The 19,496-nt window shown below is 40.1% G+C and overlaps 1 protein-coding gene across 2 annotated transcripts in view; it reads left to right on the plus strand.

Moving 5' to 3' along the window:
- The window catches only part of LOC121522749 (insulin-like growth factor-binding protein 2-B), a 36,978-nt gene extending 17,992 nt beyond the window's left edge, over window positions 1-18,986 (plus strand). For both annotated transcript variants that reach the window (XM_041807387.1, XM_041807388.1), the window contains 3 exons: window positions 2,375-2,520; window positions 9,396-9,536; window positions 18,117-18,986. In XM_041807387.1, the coding sequence (XP_041663321.1) occupies window positions 2,375-2,520; window positions 9,396-9,536; window positions 18,117-18,275 (446 nt within the window). In that variant the 3' untranslated portion in view covers window positions 18,276-18,986. The remainder of the gene's footprint in view (window positions 1-2,374; window positions 2,521-9,395; window positions 9,537-18,116) is intronic.
- Window positions 18,987-19,496: the final 510 nt, after the last annotated feature.

The following is a 19,496-nucleotide window of genomic DNA, read 5'->3' on the forward strand; positions in this document are numbered from 1 at the left end:
TAACCTTGCAAAGCAGATGGATACGCCTGTTTCCTTGTTTTTCACTGGCGAATCCATCTTTCAAAGCACCCATCTGAACCGTTTGGGTCTGGTTATAAAGCAACAGGACCAATCAGTGACGAGGGGCAGTACTTTCAGCCACAGCAGAGTCGTGACGTAAACAAGCAGCAGCAAGAGCTGGTGCAGTTAGCGTGGATGCTGCTAAAGCGCCCATTTTATCAGAACTTGACAACATTTCTTTGTTAAAAGAAGAACAAAGAACAGCAGTGAGTTGTTTTCTTTTCAAAAACGACAAAAGTCAAGAACTTACACGTCTATAGTCACCATGTTTTGTGTTATTCCTCAGCAGCTCGATAGCGGCTACGTCACGTGTTATTGGCCTGTAGAAATGTGACAGACAGAACGTTCATCCAATCATACTCCAAGTTTTTTTCAAAGCCTCTACCTTTTCTCAAACCTTTCCTATTGAAGCTTTCCCAGATGGATGTGTGAAACACATCTATCTGGCGTGTCAGGTTAAATAAAATAAGTTTTATAAAACTATGAAAGGTAGGCAGTTTTCAGCTACATTACCTGCATAGCTTATGCAGCTAACATAGCTATTGTATCTTTGCTAGCAACTCCAAAGTTGTAAATTTACATGAACCAAATCTTGGAATTTGTCAGATAATACATTTAAAAATAAAAGAAAGTCTTACCAGATGTAACCAACATCCTTGCACGTTCCTTCACTTGATAGTCTAATAAAATGATTCATCTTGTTGGGATTTATCAAAAAGGTAATCCTTGTGATTTTAGCCCAGAATCATCACATTATCATTATTATCTAGACTTAGAAGTGACACTTCTGTAAACTGACACTATCCAGTCATTGTTTTTTTTATTATGGTTTCTTGTAAATATTTTGACTTTACAATTTTTGAAATTCATGGCTTTAAAACTTGACATTTTTAAGTTTATTATGTCAAAATTAACAACCTTTTAAACTCTGAAATTTCAATATTTTTCTCATAAATGTGTGAATTTTTAAAATCCAAAATTCTGAGTTTGATTTCTTGTAAACATTTGACTTTATGATCTCAAAAATTCTCAAAAAAGAAAATAGTGCAGTGAGGAAAGGGCAAGTAAGACTGGAGGAAGGAAGCAAATATTTCAACTGATTATTGCTCTAATACAACTCAGTTTACCAATGTGAGAGTGAAGAGCAGTGCAGACTGTGTTACAGATTGATTTTCTCCTAAAAACCGTTAGAGCTATGGTAGGGCCAGACCAAGCTCTACCAACTTATTCCGAAAGAGAGCTTCAAACAGCATGCAACACAGTGGAAATTAATTCTTTTATGGATTTACAGTGGCCATTTGAGTAGAAAATCAGATTTCCCATTGGCCACCCCCTAATTATGCCTCTGATTAAAGAGGGGGTTCTTTTTGCTGATTAGTAAAAAGAGCATGAGCTTCCAGTATATGAGGATAGCAGCCCCATTAATCTGACTTAGACTTTTTCTAAGGATCTTAAGACCCACTTTAAGGAAAAAATATTGAAAGATATCGATGAAAGAAGCCCAGCGGGCTTATTTTTTGGACTAACTCTTTCTATTCATTTGTCATCATGCTCTTTCTGTGTCTGTTCTGAGTTAACTTGTTATTCTTTATCGTGTTTTGTCTCTCCTGTCTGGCACAAATGATGACCATACTTTGGTGTAACGAGCAGCAGGAAGCACACTCACAGTGACCCTGCTGCTCAGAGGAGACCAGTGTGTAAACCGTGTGCTGAGCCCAGCATGAGGGCTGGATGAAGCACTTAGCTATTTCACAGAGAAAGATCTTAGCGGCTGTCTTCACACTGTCGCCGTAGTAATTACAGCCATTGCAACTGTCCAGCATAGAATTAGTGACATGGGGTAGGAGGGACACAGGATGCCCCGAGGACACGGCATGACTTTGTCTTCTAATTCTGGGATTAAGATGACTTGTAAAAGAGCCTGTTATTAGAAAAAATGTTGGCTTTTAATAGCAGCTTTGTGATTAAAGAATAGATAAATGTACATGAGCGTGCATGTGATTATATTAGATGTTAGACAGCCTTGTGTATGTGTGGGTGTGGGAAACATCTGTCCATTAACCACATACCTAAAAGACAGGACGCAGATTACTTTCAAGCTCAAAGAACTGACTCAAGCACTTCAGAGAACTTCCACAGTATTCAATGTTACACTTGTGATTAAAACCAGAGAGAAAACCAAAAGGTTGAACAATCTTTGAATGGGTTTCTTTGATCACTATGTCTGTTTTCATGTAGGAAAACAAGAAGCCCGATTTAAAACCCAGATGCTGCAGATGAATTCCTAAGCGTGTTTGTGTTTTTTTTGTTGCAGAGGTGCATGGAACTGAGAATCCGCTCACAAAAAGACCTGTTGTTGATGCCTTGATATGGCTGGAGTTGGCCAGGAAGCAGAACGAGCGCAGAACCAAGATGAAGTTTAACCAACTGGAAGAGCCACAAATCCCCAAAATGCCTCAGGTCAGAATTTCATTAGTCAGGATTCTTTTCTGAGTATCTAATTGGTAAAAACCCCTGCCATGATACAAGGTTATTGAATGAATGTTCGCTAATTTATAACCTGACATGCCAGGCTGTTTCATATATCCATTGCATCAATATATTTGACATTCTTCTGGAAAATCTTCCAAACAGTGTGTTTGGAAAGGGCAGCACTTTTCAGCAAAATTCTTAGAAGGTAATTGGGCGAACATTTTGCCTGTTACATCTATTATGGGCCAATCAGAGCACCAAGACAAAATGAGGTTAAAGGCATGCAGAGCTCTGGTAAGTTAGGTGAGCTTGGCAGTGAGGCACAGTTGTAGTTTACCAGCGGTGGGTCTTGTTGAATAAAACTCATAACCTGACACGCCAAATGATTATTTCAACTATCCATTGCATGACTATATTTTACATTCAGCTGGGAAAGCTTACATAGTAAGTGTTTGGGAAGGGCAGGACTTTTGTAAAAATTCACAGCAGGTGATTGGACCAAAGTTATGTCTGTCACATTCATAACTGGCCAATCATAGTGACAAGACAAAATGACATTTGCATGCGCTTCTCTTGAGCTGACATGTTACTGCTGCCATAGATTGTTAATGGCGGAGATTCCCAGTGGATAAAACTGATGCCAAGGCCGGTCGGTAGACCTGCAAAAATGTCTTATCTGCCAGGACAAGCGTTCGGTGTGGCTCTTAGATCTGGATTTAAAAAGAAATGTGGTCCAGCTCTGATTAAACTGACACATTTTACAGTTCAGAGGGAGAATAAAATGGAATAACTGAGACAAAGTCTGTAAGAACCCTCCCATGAGTCTGTAGCTCCACTTTGCCACATTTTCTCTAGCTGTTTCTAAACGTTAGCATCCTTTCTCTGTAGGAAGGATCCTCCCAAGTTGGATCCTACTGAGGCAGGGCAAGAGTCCTCCCTTGCAAGTGTTAAACACACACACACAGAGCTGTATAGTATGCTGTCATCATCATACAGTCACATTCTATAGACCCTACTTGAAATTATGATAACATATTTAGAGTGGAAACAGCCCTACAGTCTACTGTTATCCCTCCTCCACCAAACTTCACAGTTGGCACAGTGTAGTCAGGCTGATAATGTTCTTGTGGCATCTATCAAACCCAGATTTTCCCATCTGACCTCCAATCAGAGAAGCATGATGCATTACTCCACAGAACATGTCTCCACTGCTCCACAGTCCAGTGTCGGTGAGTTTTACACAACTCCATCCAGCGCTTGGCATTGGACTTGGTGATGTGAGACTTGCATGCTGCCACTCAGCTATGGAAACCCATTCATGAAGCTCCTGTAAGCACAGTTTTTGTGCCTACATTAATACCAGTGGAAGTTCAAAACTATTCAGCAATGGAATCAGCAGAGTGCTGGCAACTTTTACACACAGAACGCCTCAGCAGTTGTTGACACCACTCTGTGATTTTGCATGGCCTTCCTCTTTGTGGCTGAGTTGCTGTTGTTCCTAAATGCTTCTACTTTCTGGTAAAATCACTTAATATCCAGAAGGGATGAAATTTCATGAAATGTTTGAAAAAACACACATTTTGTGTGTAAAGCTCTTAACCTTTTCCTATGATTATGTCACAAGCACCATTTCTATGATTTTTAATGCATGCCCCATCAAGAATTTAGTAGGGCAAGCAACCCCACAGAGTTGTCTTAGCAGCAATAACTGCACATAATGGCCATCTTAACAATGTAAAGATATTGTTCTGTCATTCACAGTGGAATGCATCCTAGCAGTTTACTTCCATCTATAGATTTAGACCATCACATATCCCATTCTCTAACACTCACTTGGCATTTCACAGTTTTAAAGGTGAGATATACAGAACAAAAACAGTTCCTGGTAGACTCTCAATGGACTGACGTACAAACACAAATATTCTTTCTGTTTCATGTAAATGAGCTTGGCTCCTGGGGGTCAGGCATGCAGAGGCCCACATACGTCTCAACCTGGCAAACAATTCTCTGTGCATTTGCTCATTTTCTCCCTCACTTAACTCCCTCGCTTGCAGCAAAACGAAACAAAATAAAACAAAAAATCACAAGCGGGAGGGACAAAACAATTAGAAGTAACAAAAGAAAGAATTTGCTAAGAGGAGTCATGCAGCTGGGCAGGGGGAGAACGTCAGACAGCTGGTGTCAAGCATGGATGCACTTCATTGTGGGTGGCCATGTGAGGTCAAACTCTGTACACAAAGTTCAGGTTTCTCTGTCACAGCTGACGTCATGTCACATGGTAACCTTGATTCTGATTCGTACATCTATTATCTGCTCCCCCTTGGGCCTTATTGAACAAATGTTTGATTTTCATGTTAATGAATCCCAAAAGTTTGGGTGGTAATCCAGCTGGATGACGAAATGCTTTTATCACCAACATCTACGTGCAATCAAGAGGGGAGTCCAAGCTACATTATGTCAAATTTTGCTGTAAAATGTCCATAATTATAGAAAAACTACTACTCCTGTGTTCTACCTATTTTAAATTTATGGCTTACATAATCTCAACAACATTTTTCGGAGCCAAAGGAACCCTTAAATTTACCAGTTGAAATGGGACTTGTGCTATTGTAGAGATGACAGATTTGACTTTTTTGTCACTGCAATGGAAATGCTGGATGTTACGTGAAACACTGCAACATAATACAGAGGTAACTGCTACTGGAAGCTGCCTTTCTGTTGCTTTGTCTCATTCATACTTACTTGTGATGGGCCATAATGATTTTCTGCCATCGGTTGCAAAGTTCAGTGGCTCAAGATGCCCCCATAAAAGGGTACTCCAGCACCTGCCTCCTGGCCTTGCAGTCCCTATTAGACATTTCTAGGTCAAGTAGAGACCAGGCTCACTGCTCAGCACGCCATCCTCCATGGCTTACCTCTTCTTATGAACTGCGGACTCCATTCAAAACAAGTTAACAGTTAGCCAACCTTTCAGTGTCATGGAGGAATTTATTATAATGAGGTAGAAAAGCTGTTAAAAGTGCTGTGAGTGATCCCAGAATGCTATGTGAGTAGCTTAGTAAGTCAACTATTAATCAGTGAATAATCAGTGTATGGGAATCTGTATTTAAATAAAGAGAATCCATCCATCTATCCATTTTCTACAATGCTTACCTCATTTGGGGTCGTGGGGGGCTGGGGGAGAGGCAGGGTACACCCAAGATGGATCGCAAGTCAATCACCGGGCCTACATTTGGAGACAGAGAACCAGACATGCTCACACATGAAAGCTAGCTTTGCTTTCACATGGAATATTTTGCAAACTCCAAGTAGACTTCCGCATGCTTTGCACTGAGGAGAAGCTTCTGTCTAGCCACTGCCATAAAGCCCAGATCAGTGGAGGGCTGCAGTGATGGTTGTCCTTCTAGAACTTTGTCCCACCACACAGGATCTCTGGAGCTCAGCCAGAGTGACCATCTGGCTCTCGGTCACCTCTCTTATAGTGGTTTCAGACAGACACAGTTTTGGTTCTGGCTCTATTCTGGAGTCTCAGAACCTTGGTGCTTTCTGGCGAACCAGCCCACATTCACACCAGTTTAAGCAGAACCAAAGTTGGAGGATGTGATGGACATGTACCACCACATCTAACTCCATATCTAGTCTTTCTTTCTGTCCTGGTATCCATTCTTCAGTTTCTTGAGTTTATCAATTATTTGGTCTAGCTTTTGGGTGAACCCAGCCTTAACCATCTCTTCCAAAAGTTCAGCATACAATATGTTCTTTCTTGTGCTCCTCTCCAGCTTCACCTGGAATTCTGTTGATGGCCAGATTGCAACCAAACATTTAGTCTCCTCAGCAGACCCTTGTCTTCACAATCTAGAATATGACACGCCCAATGATAATGTTGCAGTTTGTGAAGAAGAACCAACTATTTTTTGCTTCATCAGTTTCAAAAATTTTTTTTCCGGTTAGACGGCACCAGCCAGTTCAAAATTAGGTTCAGGAACGGGACTGGCCCAGAGCCCTACCGGTCTGAAAGGGCCTACTACAAAAGCCCGTCTCCCCTGATTGCTCAGTTTGGCTGGACGTCCAGCCCTTGAAGGAGTTATGGTTTTGCCAGACTTCTTCCATTTAAGATTTATGGAGGCCACTGTGCTCTTTGGGATCTTCAGTGCAACATATTTTTTTTGTAGCCTTCCCCAGATCCATGCCTTGCAACAATCCTGTCATGGAGCCCAGCAGGAAGTTCCTTTGACCTCATGGTTTTTGCTCTGATATGCATTGTCAGCTGTGAGGCATTCTATAGAGAGGTGTGCCTTTCCAAATCATTTCTAATCAGTTTAATTTACCACAGGTGGACTCCAGGTGTGGAAAAATCTCAGCAAAGATCATTAGCAATGGGAGGAAACACTGTACAAAGGAACTAAACTGATTGTCAATCTTAGGATATTATTTTTCTCTCACAAGTTGTTACAGTTTTAAATGATCTAATGGTAACCAGCACATAAAGAAGGGAGTATATTGTGACATATAACTCCTTTGGTGTACAAATTTCATGAATTTATTAACTGTGTGGGCTCAGTGAGACAGCTGTTGGACTAAAGTTTGTACTGTATGTTCTTATGTGCTATTTATGTGTCTATTCATTATGTAAGACAGGAAGATTATGTGTGAAAGAAAGAAAGAAAGAAAGAAAGAAAGAAAGACTACTTTCATCCATATGTTCAGATGTCTGATAAAGTTCATGGCAGACTGCACCTCCTCCTGCCCTTCTCTCTCATCTTCATCCAACTAATCATAAGACCGGACCTCTTTGATCCCACTGGCAGCCTGATCCACTCTGAGTGAATGTGTGTCTGTGTAACAATGCCGTGTGCACACCTGGATATATGGTTGGTGTTTGTGCATGCAGATCTATTCAGAAGGAACAATGTGCACAGTCTTCATGTAACTGTAACAGCATGAGTCTGTGAAAACGTGTTTGTGAGTGTGTGCACGTCTAGGTTGGTGTGTGGCAGTGGCCACCTGCTGAGTTAAGCAGACTGGCCACTCATGTTCCACTCCAGCAGGCACACATCAATAATATTGGCTGAACTTTCAGCTTGCCTAACCACACCTCATAAAAAGTTAGCTGTAAACGTGTGTATTTCTGACATTTTTACTAGTAACACACAAGTATTTTATTTCTTCATTCTTTTTCTTGGACATACTGCAGGTTTGCCTTCAAACAGAATTTACACTTACTCTTAAAGCAGAAAGCCAAAAGATGAAATGCTTCTCCTTTTGAATTAAATAAATGTCTTTGGAACAGTGGCTCTTAACTGGTCTATTTATAGGACCCACCACCGCCTTTACATGAAATCATGGTGCAAAATATCTTTACATTTTCAACAACTACAATTCATTTAATGAAAATTGTTGTATTTAAGACTTTAGATGAAAAAAAATGTGACTGAGCAAAGAGACTGGACAAAACTTTGTGAGGATGTGCAAGTACAGCTATTATGTCTGTTTTGCTTTGGTAATACAGATTTTGGGTTTTGTTTTTTCAGATCTTGAAAAATAAAGATACCATTGGAGAAAATACTTTATTTCAAATATTTCAATCCACGGACAGCAAAAATAATTTATACTTAAAATCTGGGTTGCAATTTGTTGTTGATGCTATGGCAGTTGAGAACACTGGCTCTAGACCATCCATTTGTCCATTTGTCCATCTGTCCATCTGTCACTCTGTCCATCCATCTATCCATCCATCCATCCAACCATTCAACTATCCATTGAAATATCCACCCAACATCCATCTATCTGTTTGTTTTTCAATCCATCTGTCATTCATCTTTCTGTAGGCCTTTCCATCCATCCATCCCTGCATCAATCCGTTTATCTTTCCATCCATCCATCATCCATCCATTCATCCATCCATCCATCATCCATCCATCCATCCATCCATCCATCCATCGAAACATCCATCCATCCATCTGTCTGTTTTATAATCCATCTGTCGTTCATCTTTCTGTAGGCCTTTCCATCCATCCATCCATTTATCTTTCCATGCACTGGTTAACCTTTCATCCATCCATCCATCCATCCATCCATCCATCCATCCATCCATCCATGCATCAATCCGTTTATCTTACCATCCAACCATCCATCCATCCATCCATCCATCATCCGTTGATCTCTCCATGCATCTGTTTATCTTTCATTCATTCATCCATCCATCCATCCATCCATCCATCCATCCATCCATCCTTTCATCCATCTATCCATGCATCTGTTTATCTTTCCATCCATCCATCCATCCATCCATTCATTTATCCACCTTCTTTCCCAGACATGTTTCCCAGTTCTTCTGGGGAGTCCCAAGGTGTTCCCAGGCCAAAAGGGATATGTAATCGCTCTAGCAAGTTCTTGGTCTGCCCTTTGTCTTCTTCTTAACATAAGATAACCACACAGAGGTGGCCTTGAGTCATCTTGATCAGATGCCTGAACCATCTCAACTGACTCCTTTTGATGTGAAGAAGCAGCTCCTCTACTTTAAACACCCTCTGGATGTCTGAGGTCCTCATCCTATCTCTATGGCTGAGCTCAGCCATCCCGATTTTGACCGCTTGTACCCACAATCTCATTCTTGAGATCAATACCCTAAGCTTTTGCAAGTTTTTATCATGAAACGTATTCTCAAATGTCAAGATTTGGACCCATATTGGTCAATAACACAACTAAATACCCAAATCCATAGGCTCTCAGGTGAACAAAAGTGATACTGGGGTGTACTTATTGTTTGCTTTTTAAAATAACTCTTGCTGCCCTATTATTTCATTAAGTCAAGTTGATTTTTTTTCTGACATAATCATTGTTTTCTTTTCTCATCCTTTCAGAGCGCCTGTCAGCAGGAGCTGGACAGAGTCTTAGAAGAGATCTCCAAAATGACCTCGGAGGATAACAGAGGCCCCCTGGAGAACCTGTACCAGCTCAAATTTCCAAACTGTGACAAACATGGACTGTACAACCTCAAACAGGTGAGCCATGGACAATAAACTCATATCTCTCCATTCTACCATAAACAATGTGAGGTACTGTTTGGTTTGTTCTCACTCCTCTGTCATCAAATATGGCAGCATGGTTGGTAATCAAACTCATGAAAATATAATATGACAACAACACCATGACAAGATTGTTCAGCTGGATCATTTCTGTTACTGTGCTTGTGTCTTTATTCTTTTAAGAAGCTCTGAAGTCAGAGAATGTAACTTAACAAGGTTGAACCATCCATTGGTTGTAGCAGTTTTCAACCTAGTTCTTTGGTTTGATGACCATGATGAGAAAAGACAGTCAATGTTGACTTTTTTAAGTAGTTGTTCCCTCCTAAATGTGAAGAAAAAACTTTTGTGACATAGAATACACACAATATTAACGCCATATATAGCAACCAGTGTAAATAATAAAAAAAAAAAAAAAACAAACCCAGATATTTGCGCCACCCCAGGAAGTAGGTTTTGGGCCAAAAACCAACATAACTTGGACTATATCTAGCCATAAACCCTCTGTTTTTAATGAAAAACTTACCAACAAACCTCCCATGCAATATTTGTAAAGTCTTTTTGGATGGTTCTGGTTAAATATTTTTAGATTGATGGTTTGGGACTAAACTGACTGAAACCACCTGAAACTCTCCTTCTCATGTCAGCATCTCAAGTGCTCCTTGATATCCAACAAACTGATATTTAGCACCATGGTTTGTTGCATTTTGGAGACAATAGTGGTCTGGCGTTAACTAATCAGCATTTTAACGTAGTATAGCAAAACTTTGACGAACAGGAAGACACACCATCCTGTGCTTTATAGACTCATAAAAAACAGCATATCGATGATTATTTATCTTTATCTAGACTCAAAAATCATTGAGGGTGAGCCCTTATTTACACTGATGTTGAGCATATAAAAAAAGAAAATGCATAATAACAAACATATCCTAAAGATATAAAGTACATTAACAAGTTGACCCTTAGAGCTCATGTGGCACATCCGTGTCGCAGGCACACCCCTTTATAAATCACTTGGAAACGTCTGAAGCATAAGTCGTAGGCACTTAATTGTTGTGCCTTTCTAATTGTGTTCTTCATGCATTCATAGCTCTTGCAGAACATTTTCTAGTGAGCCCAGAACTTGGCTGACTTTCTGAGGTCTCTGAGGACGGTGTTGTCGTATATAACAAGAAGTGACAACTTTATAAAAAACGTTGATAACTTTTGAACCAAAAGTCATAGACACTGCTGACCTTCTTGTCATTTATTTGCTACCCTCAGTGTCTCCACGTTGTTAGATATGATAATAAGCATCTTTTTTTATCAATTTTTAATCTATTTTTGATCATTTACTTCAGCTTTCTGCCCTGGGCATCACTATATTGTTTACGGCAATGCATTGTGGGAGGGGCAGTCAACAAAGCGTCTCTACTGCTTGGAGGAATGGCACAAATGAATGTAACTGTGTTAGATGTTTGTTTTTTCACCGTTGTGTCCCCAAGAAATGGGAGAACAAGTCTGTGCAAAGAAAATAAGTTTCTGTGTTATAAATAAAAATCTCAGAGTTTCAAATTCCGATTTATTTTTTTTTTCTTTTGTCTTTAGAGTCCTCTAACTTTTTGAAAAATCACGTGGCATTACAGTAATAGATATATTCTTAAAGCCCAGGTTGTACTGAAAAAAGGATGTATAGAGCTTTGTGCACGACAGGATTGACATGATGGTGAAAAAAAATGCTGTGAGTTCTAAGGGTTAAAAAATACATAATATCAGTCAGAAATGGCACAATCAAAGGACAAGAAATTCAGATTTATGATCTGAAATGCCCCAGAGAAAGCTGTTCTTTGATTTTTAAAGTGTTCTGTAGTGAGTTCCAACCAGATGGTGCAAAGAAGCTAAAGGCAGATCTGCTGAGCTCAGAATGCACTTTCAGAACCTGGAGCATAAGCCGGTCACTAGAACAGACCGGGACCAGGCTAACATGGAGGAGATGTAAGAAGGAAGCATCCCAAGTAGAGCTTTATAAATGAACATTTGTGTATCCAGGTCACGTCTCTCATCCAACCTTACTGTAAAGGATGCAGTGATTAGGCGTCTCCTGTGATGAACCTAAGACCAGAGGGAAAACTGCATCCAGGGGTTCTTGAGTTGCAGCTGAAGCATGCCTATACAAAATATCACCATAATCCAACACTGATTAAAAAAACAAGTTGCCTCAACCAAGACGGCAAAAACACAGACAGCAAAAACTGGGAAAATCATCTAAAAAGCCATAAATCTCTACACTGCTACAGAAAAATCAAGGTACACATGACATGCCACAGTAAGAGTCACTAAGGTTTTCAGGCTTGAAAGTGTATAAATAAAAAAAAAAAAAAAGAAAGAAACATTTTAAAAGTCAGTTTTTGCAACATAATTCTCTGTTTTTGGTAAAATCTGCGAAATTATACTTTTTAGTGTTTGGCTTCGTGTATGGTTAGCTTTAGATGGTCTTTACTTTTTAGGTGTTAAATCAGTAAACAGACTTCACTGTGCTTGTGTTTTAGAAGAAAAGAGTCATGGTTAAAATGAACATGTAAAAAACAACAAACCTATTAATGTTGGTTTCTAACTGGATTTCCACCTCAAATCTTTTCATAAGTGTTCACTAATTGCAGGAAATTAAGTGCTGGATTCTCAAAGTCTCCTGTGAGAGGACCCCCCAGACCCTCTTTTTATTAATCACATTGATTAAATAAACCTTGGACTGTTGTGAGACATTCGTCCAAGTCTTTAAACCTCGGGGTTACAATGTTGCCTGCTCAAAAATGTGAGCATCCCGCCCTTATTTTGACAGGACAAATGTGTTGTTCTTTTAAAATAATAAGAATCACCTCAGAAAACCTGCTTGAAATAATTTATAACTAATATCAGTGTACAGTTTTTTTTTTGATAAAATAGAGTCTTTAAATTGGAAATCATCAAAGTTGGCCGTTTATGACCAAAAAAACGTCTTTGTCCTTTAGTTGACATTTCATTAACAGAACATTAAATCAGTGAATTTTGTCCTGGTCCAGTCTAACAAGAAATTTCACATGCATTTCATTTCTGACGTGCAAAACATGGTATTAATTTTTCTCAGTTCAGGTCTTAAAAGGTCTTAAATTTGATATGTAAAAGTATGAAGCAGCCCTGTAATTCCTTCTGATCAGAACATTTTAGGTTGAGGATTTAAGAAAGACTTGTTGCTGTCCAAAATGACTATTTGAGTCATGGTTTTAGCTGATTAAATTAACCCTGGAGGAGAGAGGCGCTGCATTATCAGTGTTATTACAATGACACTCAGTGCTGTTTTTGTTTTACATTATCTCGAATGCACATTTCTTAGCTGTCCCTTTTAGAATATATTTTTTCTGTGCTTTTATTAAACCTTTGATGATGAGAGAGCTGGGGATGGCCTGCAGCAGGGATGCATAGTATTATCGGCATGAAATCTGTATCAGCAGAAATGTTCTGCTAATATTTACAGATGACTGACTGTACATATCAGCCTTATATATAGGCCTTTAATATCAGTAAAATAAACAAGATCTATGTAGGTGGTTACCTGGAACGCTACATACTGAAGGAGGCCCACTGTGAGCTCTGAACATTTTAAATAAAGCAAAACATAAATTCCTACCAGACTGTCTACTTCTCCTCTCTCCATTTCACTAGCTTACTTTACTTTTCGGTCCTTATTATGAAAATGTCTGCTGCTAAAACAGCCACGCTGAGGGATTTTCTTAGTGACCATTCTCCACAGTTAATGTACTTTATCAAAGTCTTTGCTCCAACACAAAATTTGTTCCCTCTCTAAAGTCTTCTCTGACCTGTAGAGATGATTAAACAGTCAGATGATGTTGTTTAAGAGCCTCATGTCTCCATAAGGATGAGATTAGTGTTGATGGAGGGACCAATAATAAAAAACAGACAGCTTTAGTAGTTTCATGAACCTTAACTGTGTCTATGTCTGTTTTCATAAGAATCAAACTTTACCAGCTAAAGCCTGCCACACACATGAAGATTTTAAAAATATTAACGTGTTTTTTCAGTGTGAGAGACCCCACACATGACGACAAATAATCAGTGGTTTTACTTTTTGCTGGTATACTGTATGAAGTACAACAAGAGGATCAACTCAGCACTCCACACACTGACAGATCCTGTTAACCGACAACCAGCCTGGTCTCTCAAAACGCCAAATCTCACACAGTCAAACATATTCAGCATGAGTGGTTAGCTGTTAGCTGTATGCTAAGTCCATTATGGTTGCTATTATGGTCTAGCTCCCTCCCTTTTACAGTACACATTATTTAATACTCCATTAGAGAAGTGACAAAGTATAATGCCACAGAGAAATAGTAATCATATCAATAATCATATCACACTAAGGTAAATATTTTAAATTAGGATCTAGGGCAAACATTCAAGACGGAAAACTCCTCTCCAATATAAATGTGAACTTACAGCACAAGGACATTGACAACAGGAACGGACATTCATCGAAAAAACATTTAATCAAAGAGGTGTAATGTTAAAGGAGTGAGTGAACACAATCTGATGTAATAAAATCCACCAACCCTCTGAGTGTCAGTGAATTTTAGCACACACACACACACACACAAGGCCCAGCCTACATAATGACATCAGCTGTTGCATCAGTATATAAGCATGCATACCTTGCCTTTAGCAATATATATGATGTAAAGTTGCATGAAGAAAGATTTCCAAAGAACTCCAGGGGTCCTACAGCTTGGGCCCCTGTCTTAGAGTCACAATGATTGAATCAAGTTTCTTAAGAGGCCTAAAGAGGCCAGCATGTGTAAGCGTGCCTCAATCTGTTCTTGTTTTTCTGTCATGCTTTTAGTTTTGTACTAATGTCTGTTGACAATTTATTATTCGGAATAGCTCAGAGTGAGAGGGATTAATTTATGCTCCCTTTACTGAATTAGCTTTACAGCATTATCAGCGTAACAGCCTGAGTGTAAACACAAGTACAGAAAGTAAAGCAGAAAAAATACCGGGACAACTGAAATGAAAAATACAACATACTTATTTAAAGAGACAAAAAAGTGGCAAACAATGGCAAAAATAGGGTAAAAGTGCCAAGACAGTGAGACAAAATGGGTGTAAATTGACAATACAGTCACAAAATTGGGTAAAAAATTGGCAAAAAAGGGGGAAACAGCTAGAATTGGTTTTAAGTTGTGAAAGAGTGGCAAATTGGTGAAAATTTGAAAATGAAATTGAATTTGAAGAATGAGTTATCGACACATCTGAACGGTAGTTGCTCACAGGTGTGAAAAGTTGCATGAGCTAAAGGGGCAAAAATGTCATAAAAACGGGATGAAAGTCTCAAAAGTGACAAATTAAGTAGCCAAAATGGATGTATAGAAGCAAAAAGAACCAAAAATGGGCAAGAAGTATCGGTCTGTATGTGATGAAACAGTGGCAAAAAAAAGAAAGAAATGGCAAAAACTGCAAAATGGAAGGAAAGTAACAAAAATAGGCATTGGGTGTCAAAAATGTGGCAAAATGGGTGAGAAGTAACAAAAGTGGATGTAATGTGGCAACAAAGGGTAAAACCAGCAAAAAGTAGGCATAAAGTGATAAAAAGGGCTAAAATTGGTAACAACGCAAATTTGGTTTGAAGTGGTAAAATAGTGGTAAAGATTGGTTAAATTTACAAAAGGGCTCAACACTGTTTAATAGTAGTGGCTCACATGGGCAAAAAGTTTCAAAAATAAGTTTTAATGAGAAAAAAAGGTGGTAAAAAACTACTGAAAGTCTCAAAATTGTGTTAATAGTGACAAAAAAGAGGCCAAAATTGGTGCATCAACGAAAAACAGAGCCAAAAAAGAACGAGGAGAAACAAAAATGGTCTACAAATGGCAAAAATGATCTGAAAGTGGCAAAAAGGGCAAGAAAGAGAAAAAATGGGTCTAAACTTTAATATGGCAAAAAAAATTGGCATAACAGTGGCAAAAAGTTGGCAAAAAATGGTAGAAAATTGATAAAAATGTTAAAAAGTAGCATAATTAAATATTCCCAACATTACAACCCAGTAATAGTGTGACACAGTTTACAGCTTTATAAAAACTGTTAGCAGGGTGCTAGCACCAAAGCTGTTGATCCAACACACATGCATTGATGTCATTAATAAATCACTACTGGGGACGGCCCTTATCGCTCTTAGGTACTGATCCATCCCTATCTCAATTTTATTTTTTTTTCCAACAATTTGATAACATATTAGAAAAGGATGGGATTATGTAATGATGGATATCCACGTTCACTATGCCAAGAGGCAAATTCCCTGCTCCAGCTGGTTGCACAGGACCGTCCTCCTGAATATGGAGATGGTCACAAGCTAGTGAGCCGTAACGTGGTTGTATGCTGAACATTGAAAACAAAGGAAATCTTTACAGCTCATGATTTTGCAGGTACTTGTCTGACAAATGCATCCTACCCTTGTTTTTGTAGTGGTATACCAAGGCAGACAACTGCTAAAATGTGCTGCATTTATGCTTGTCAGCTTCCTGGTCACAGTCATGGAAACTGAGGAGCATTCACAGAGCACCTAGTCCAGTTTGGGGCAAAGCAGACGGATTGGCCAGACTCCATGTCAGTCATCAGGCAAATCTATCTTGCAAAGATCCACCCTAAAAGGTTTGTGACAGGTCTGAAAACAGATCTGACCAATCAGTGTCATTTGAGGAGAACAAGGTGGTAGCGACAGGGTAGGTGGGGTTAGTTGTACTGGACGATGATAGCAATGGCTGCCACTGGTGAAGCAATTAGCCCAGATGTAGCTATAGTATTGAAGCAGTTATATCAGAACTTTATCAAAACAAAAGAAAAGAGCCACACTGAGAGGTGTGTTGTTCTCTTCACGGGCCTTTATCCACCAACAACCGTTCATAAACTATGGCAGCGCCTGCTTGTTGAGATAACTACCGGAGCTGCACATGTCTACAACCTCATTTTGTTTTGTCACTTGATTGGGATATATTAGATGAACACTTGTCCAATCATCTTCCAAAAATGTTTTGAAAAGTCCTGCCCTAGTAGTTTTCCCTTATGAATGTGAAATATATCCATCTATCTTGCGAGTCAGGTTCAATAAATCCATGTCTCTTGGGTAGAGTTTTTATGTGACCAGTTCTTGCCTCTGATCACTAGACAAAGTGGACTTAATTTATACAACCTCAGACCTTAGATGAAAAAGTCAGGAGGAGAGAGAAGTTGGACACCTAGAGAGTTGTATTCTTCATGATTCGACCGGTGACACTGCTGCTTTGTTTGATGAGTTGGGAGTGAGAACGAGCTGAATTTGTCTTTCACATACACTCATGCATACTGTATCATTTTGTTCAGTTCCCCTTGGATTTCCCCTCTCTTCTCTTTCACACACATCCACACACCCACACAAACCTCTGTTGTATCAGCCTGGCAAAATCAGCCCAGAAAAAAAAAAAAAAAAAAAAAAAAACAACCTCCCCCTCACTCCCACCTGCCACCCCTCTCCACTAACTCCCCCTCCCCCCTTTTTATAAACTCGCACACACCCTCCTTTCCCTTAACACTCCACCTTAGACACACAGCCGTGTAAGCACACAACAACACACAAAAGTGTGGGGAGATGTTGTCATCATGAATGAGGCAACAGCTTCTGAGCTCAAGGTTACAAGGCAATAAAACTGTTTGGCGTACTTCATGGGAAGACTTTTGTTAAGCCGGGGAACGAAGCGTAGTTCCGGGGGCTTGGATTTGAATTCTGCTCATCCATAGAAATCAGATAGAAGAGGATAAACAAGGTCACATTTCCAGTGTTTTCTTATAGTAGAGCAGAAAAGAAGATTTGAATAGGCGCCACCGTTTCCTAAAGCAGGGCTCTCAACCACTCAGCCAATTTTCATCAGTGGTCACAAACAACAGCATTGTTTCGGACTGGAGTCCTCAGTTCCCAGGGAGGAACACTGTACCTCCTCAACACTCGGCTCCCTTTTAGAGTTGTCCCTCCTTGTCGCGGGGTAATTACTGTAACTGTCACTTTTTTTGTTCTTTCTCATCGAAGGAAGAAAATAGAAAGTCTTTTCTTTCCCCCCAGCTCTTCATTCTTTTCGCTGTCCCCTCCGCTGCCGACCCCGCGTGCGCGGCGTAAACTGTGTCCACTTCAATTACGACCTCATTTCTGAGTAGAGAGGGGGGCTCTGCGGGGGGGCCGGTCTGCTGGCATGCCTCTGTTGGTGTATGTGTGTCAGTGTCTGTGATGGCATGTGTGCTTGTGGGTTGTGAGTTGGGGGCATGACCTGAGGATGGGCTGTTATTGGGTGAGTGTTGTCCCACCCAAACCATGGCCCACGCTCTCATCCAATGGCCCCCCGCCACCAGCAGATCCTCAAGTACAAACACCCACACATTTCAAGCTGTACGCCATGCTTCATTAATGCACCCCCCTCCTCCCCATTTCCCACTGTGCATCTTCACCCCTCCCTCTTTTTTTCCAGTGTTTTCCAGCTTCTAGTTTGTGTTTTTCTTCCCTCTCTCCAGTGCAACATGTCCACCCATGGCCAACGGGGCGAGTGCTGGTGTGTTGACCCCTTGACCGGGGTCCAGATTCCAGAAACGCCCAAAGTCAGAGGGGACCCCAACTGTAACCAGTTTCACGAGGAGCTCAGAGTGATGCCCACCGCAACAGCGTCACTCTAACACAGTCCAGCACATGTGACAGGGTTGGGTTCTCCTCCAGGCTAAGGGAGGATTTTTCCCTTTATATGTTTATTCTCACAACATTTAAAGAAGTCAACATTTTTAAAGGTATTGTCTCTTTTGAAGGTACAGTGTATAAAACTAGGAATATTAGTGACATCTAAAGCCCAGCTCATTCCAAAAACATTAACTACTGGACCAGACTGTTTTAGAACGCCACAACTGTCTGAAGTGGACCGCCGCAGCTCAAACAAAGCTGTCTGATGATGTTGCCAGCAAGTTGTTTTGTATGAGATAAATCTCATTTTGAAAGGCTAAAAACACCAACAATAACTGTTCAAAGTAGAATGTTTTGTTTAATAAAATCATGCTTTGAATAAATTTGATAGTGTCCTCTCCATAAGCTATCTACATACACTCCCTTCCAAAAGTATTGGAACAGTGAGGCCAATTCCTTTTTTTTTGCTGTCGACTGAAAACATCTGACATCAAAAGATGAATATGAGACAAGAGATCAGCATTTCAGCTTTTATTTCCAGGTTTTTACATCTGGATCGGATACACAACTTAGAAGAGAGCATTATTTGTAACCAGGTAAAATGCATGCTCTATTGGGTTTAAGTCTGGAGATTGACTTGGCCAGTCTAAAACCTTCCACTTCTTCCCCCTGATGAACTCCTTTGTTGTTTTGGGTCATTATCTCGGTGCATGATGAAGGATCTCCTAATCAGTTTGGTTGCATCTTTTCTTAAATTGGCAGCCAAAATGTTTCTGTAGACTTCTGGGTTCATTTTGCTGCTGCCATCATGTGTTACATCATCAATGAAGATTAATGAGCCCATCCCAGAAGAAGCCATGCAAGCCCAAGCCATGACATTATCTCCACTGTGTTTCACAGATGAGCTCAGGAGCAGATCCTTTCTTTCTCCAGACTTTCACCTTTCCACCACTTTGGTTAAGGTTCATCTTTTGTCTCATCAGTCCATTAAACTTTGTCCCAGAATGTTTGAGGCTCATCTCTGTACTTTTTAGCAAATTCCAGCCAGGCCTTTCTGTTCTTCTTGCTAATGAGTGGTTTCCATCTTCTGGTGTAGCCTCTGCACTTGTTCATGACGTCTTCTGTGAACAGTAGATGGTGATACCTTCACCCCTGTCCTCTGGAGGTTGTTACTGATGTCACTAACAGTTGTTGTGGGAGCTGCTGTTTTCCTTGGTCTACCT

The sequence above is a fragment of the Cheilinus undulatus genome, linkage group 15 (assembly GCF_018320785.1).
Source record: "Cheilinus undulatus linkage group 15, ASM1832078v1, whole genome shotgun sequence".
NCBI classification, from domain to species: domain Eukaryota; kingdom Metazoa; phylum Chordata; class Actinopteri; order Labriformes; family Labridae; genus Cheilinus; species Cheilinus undulatus.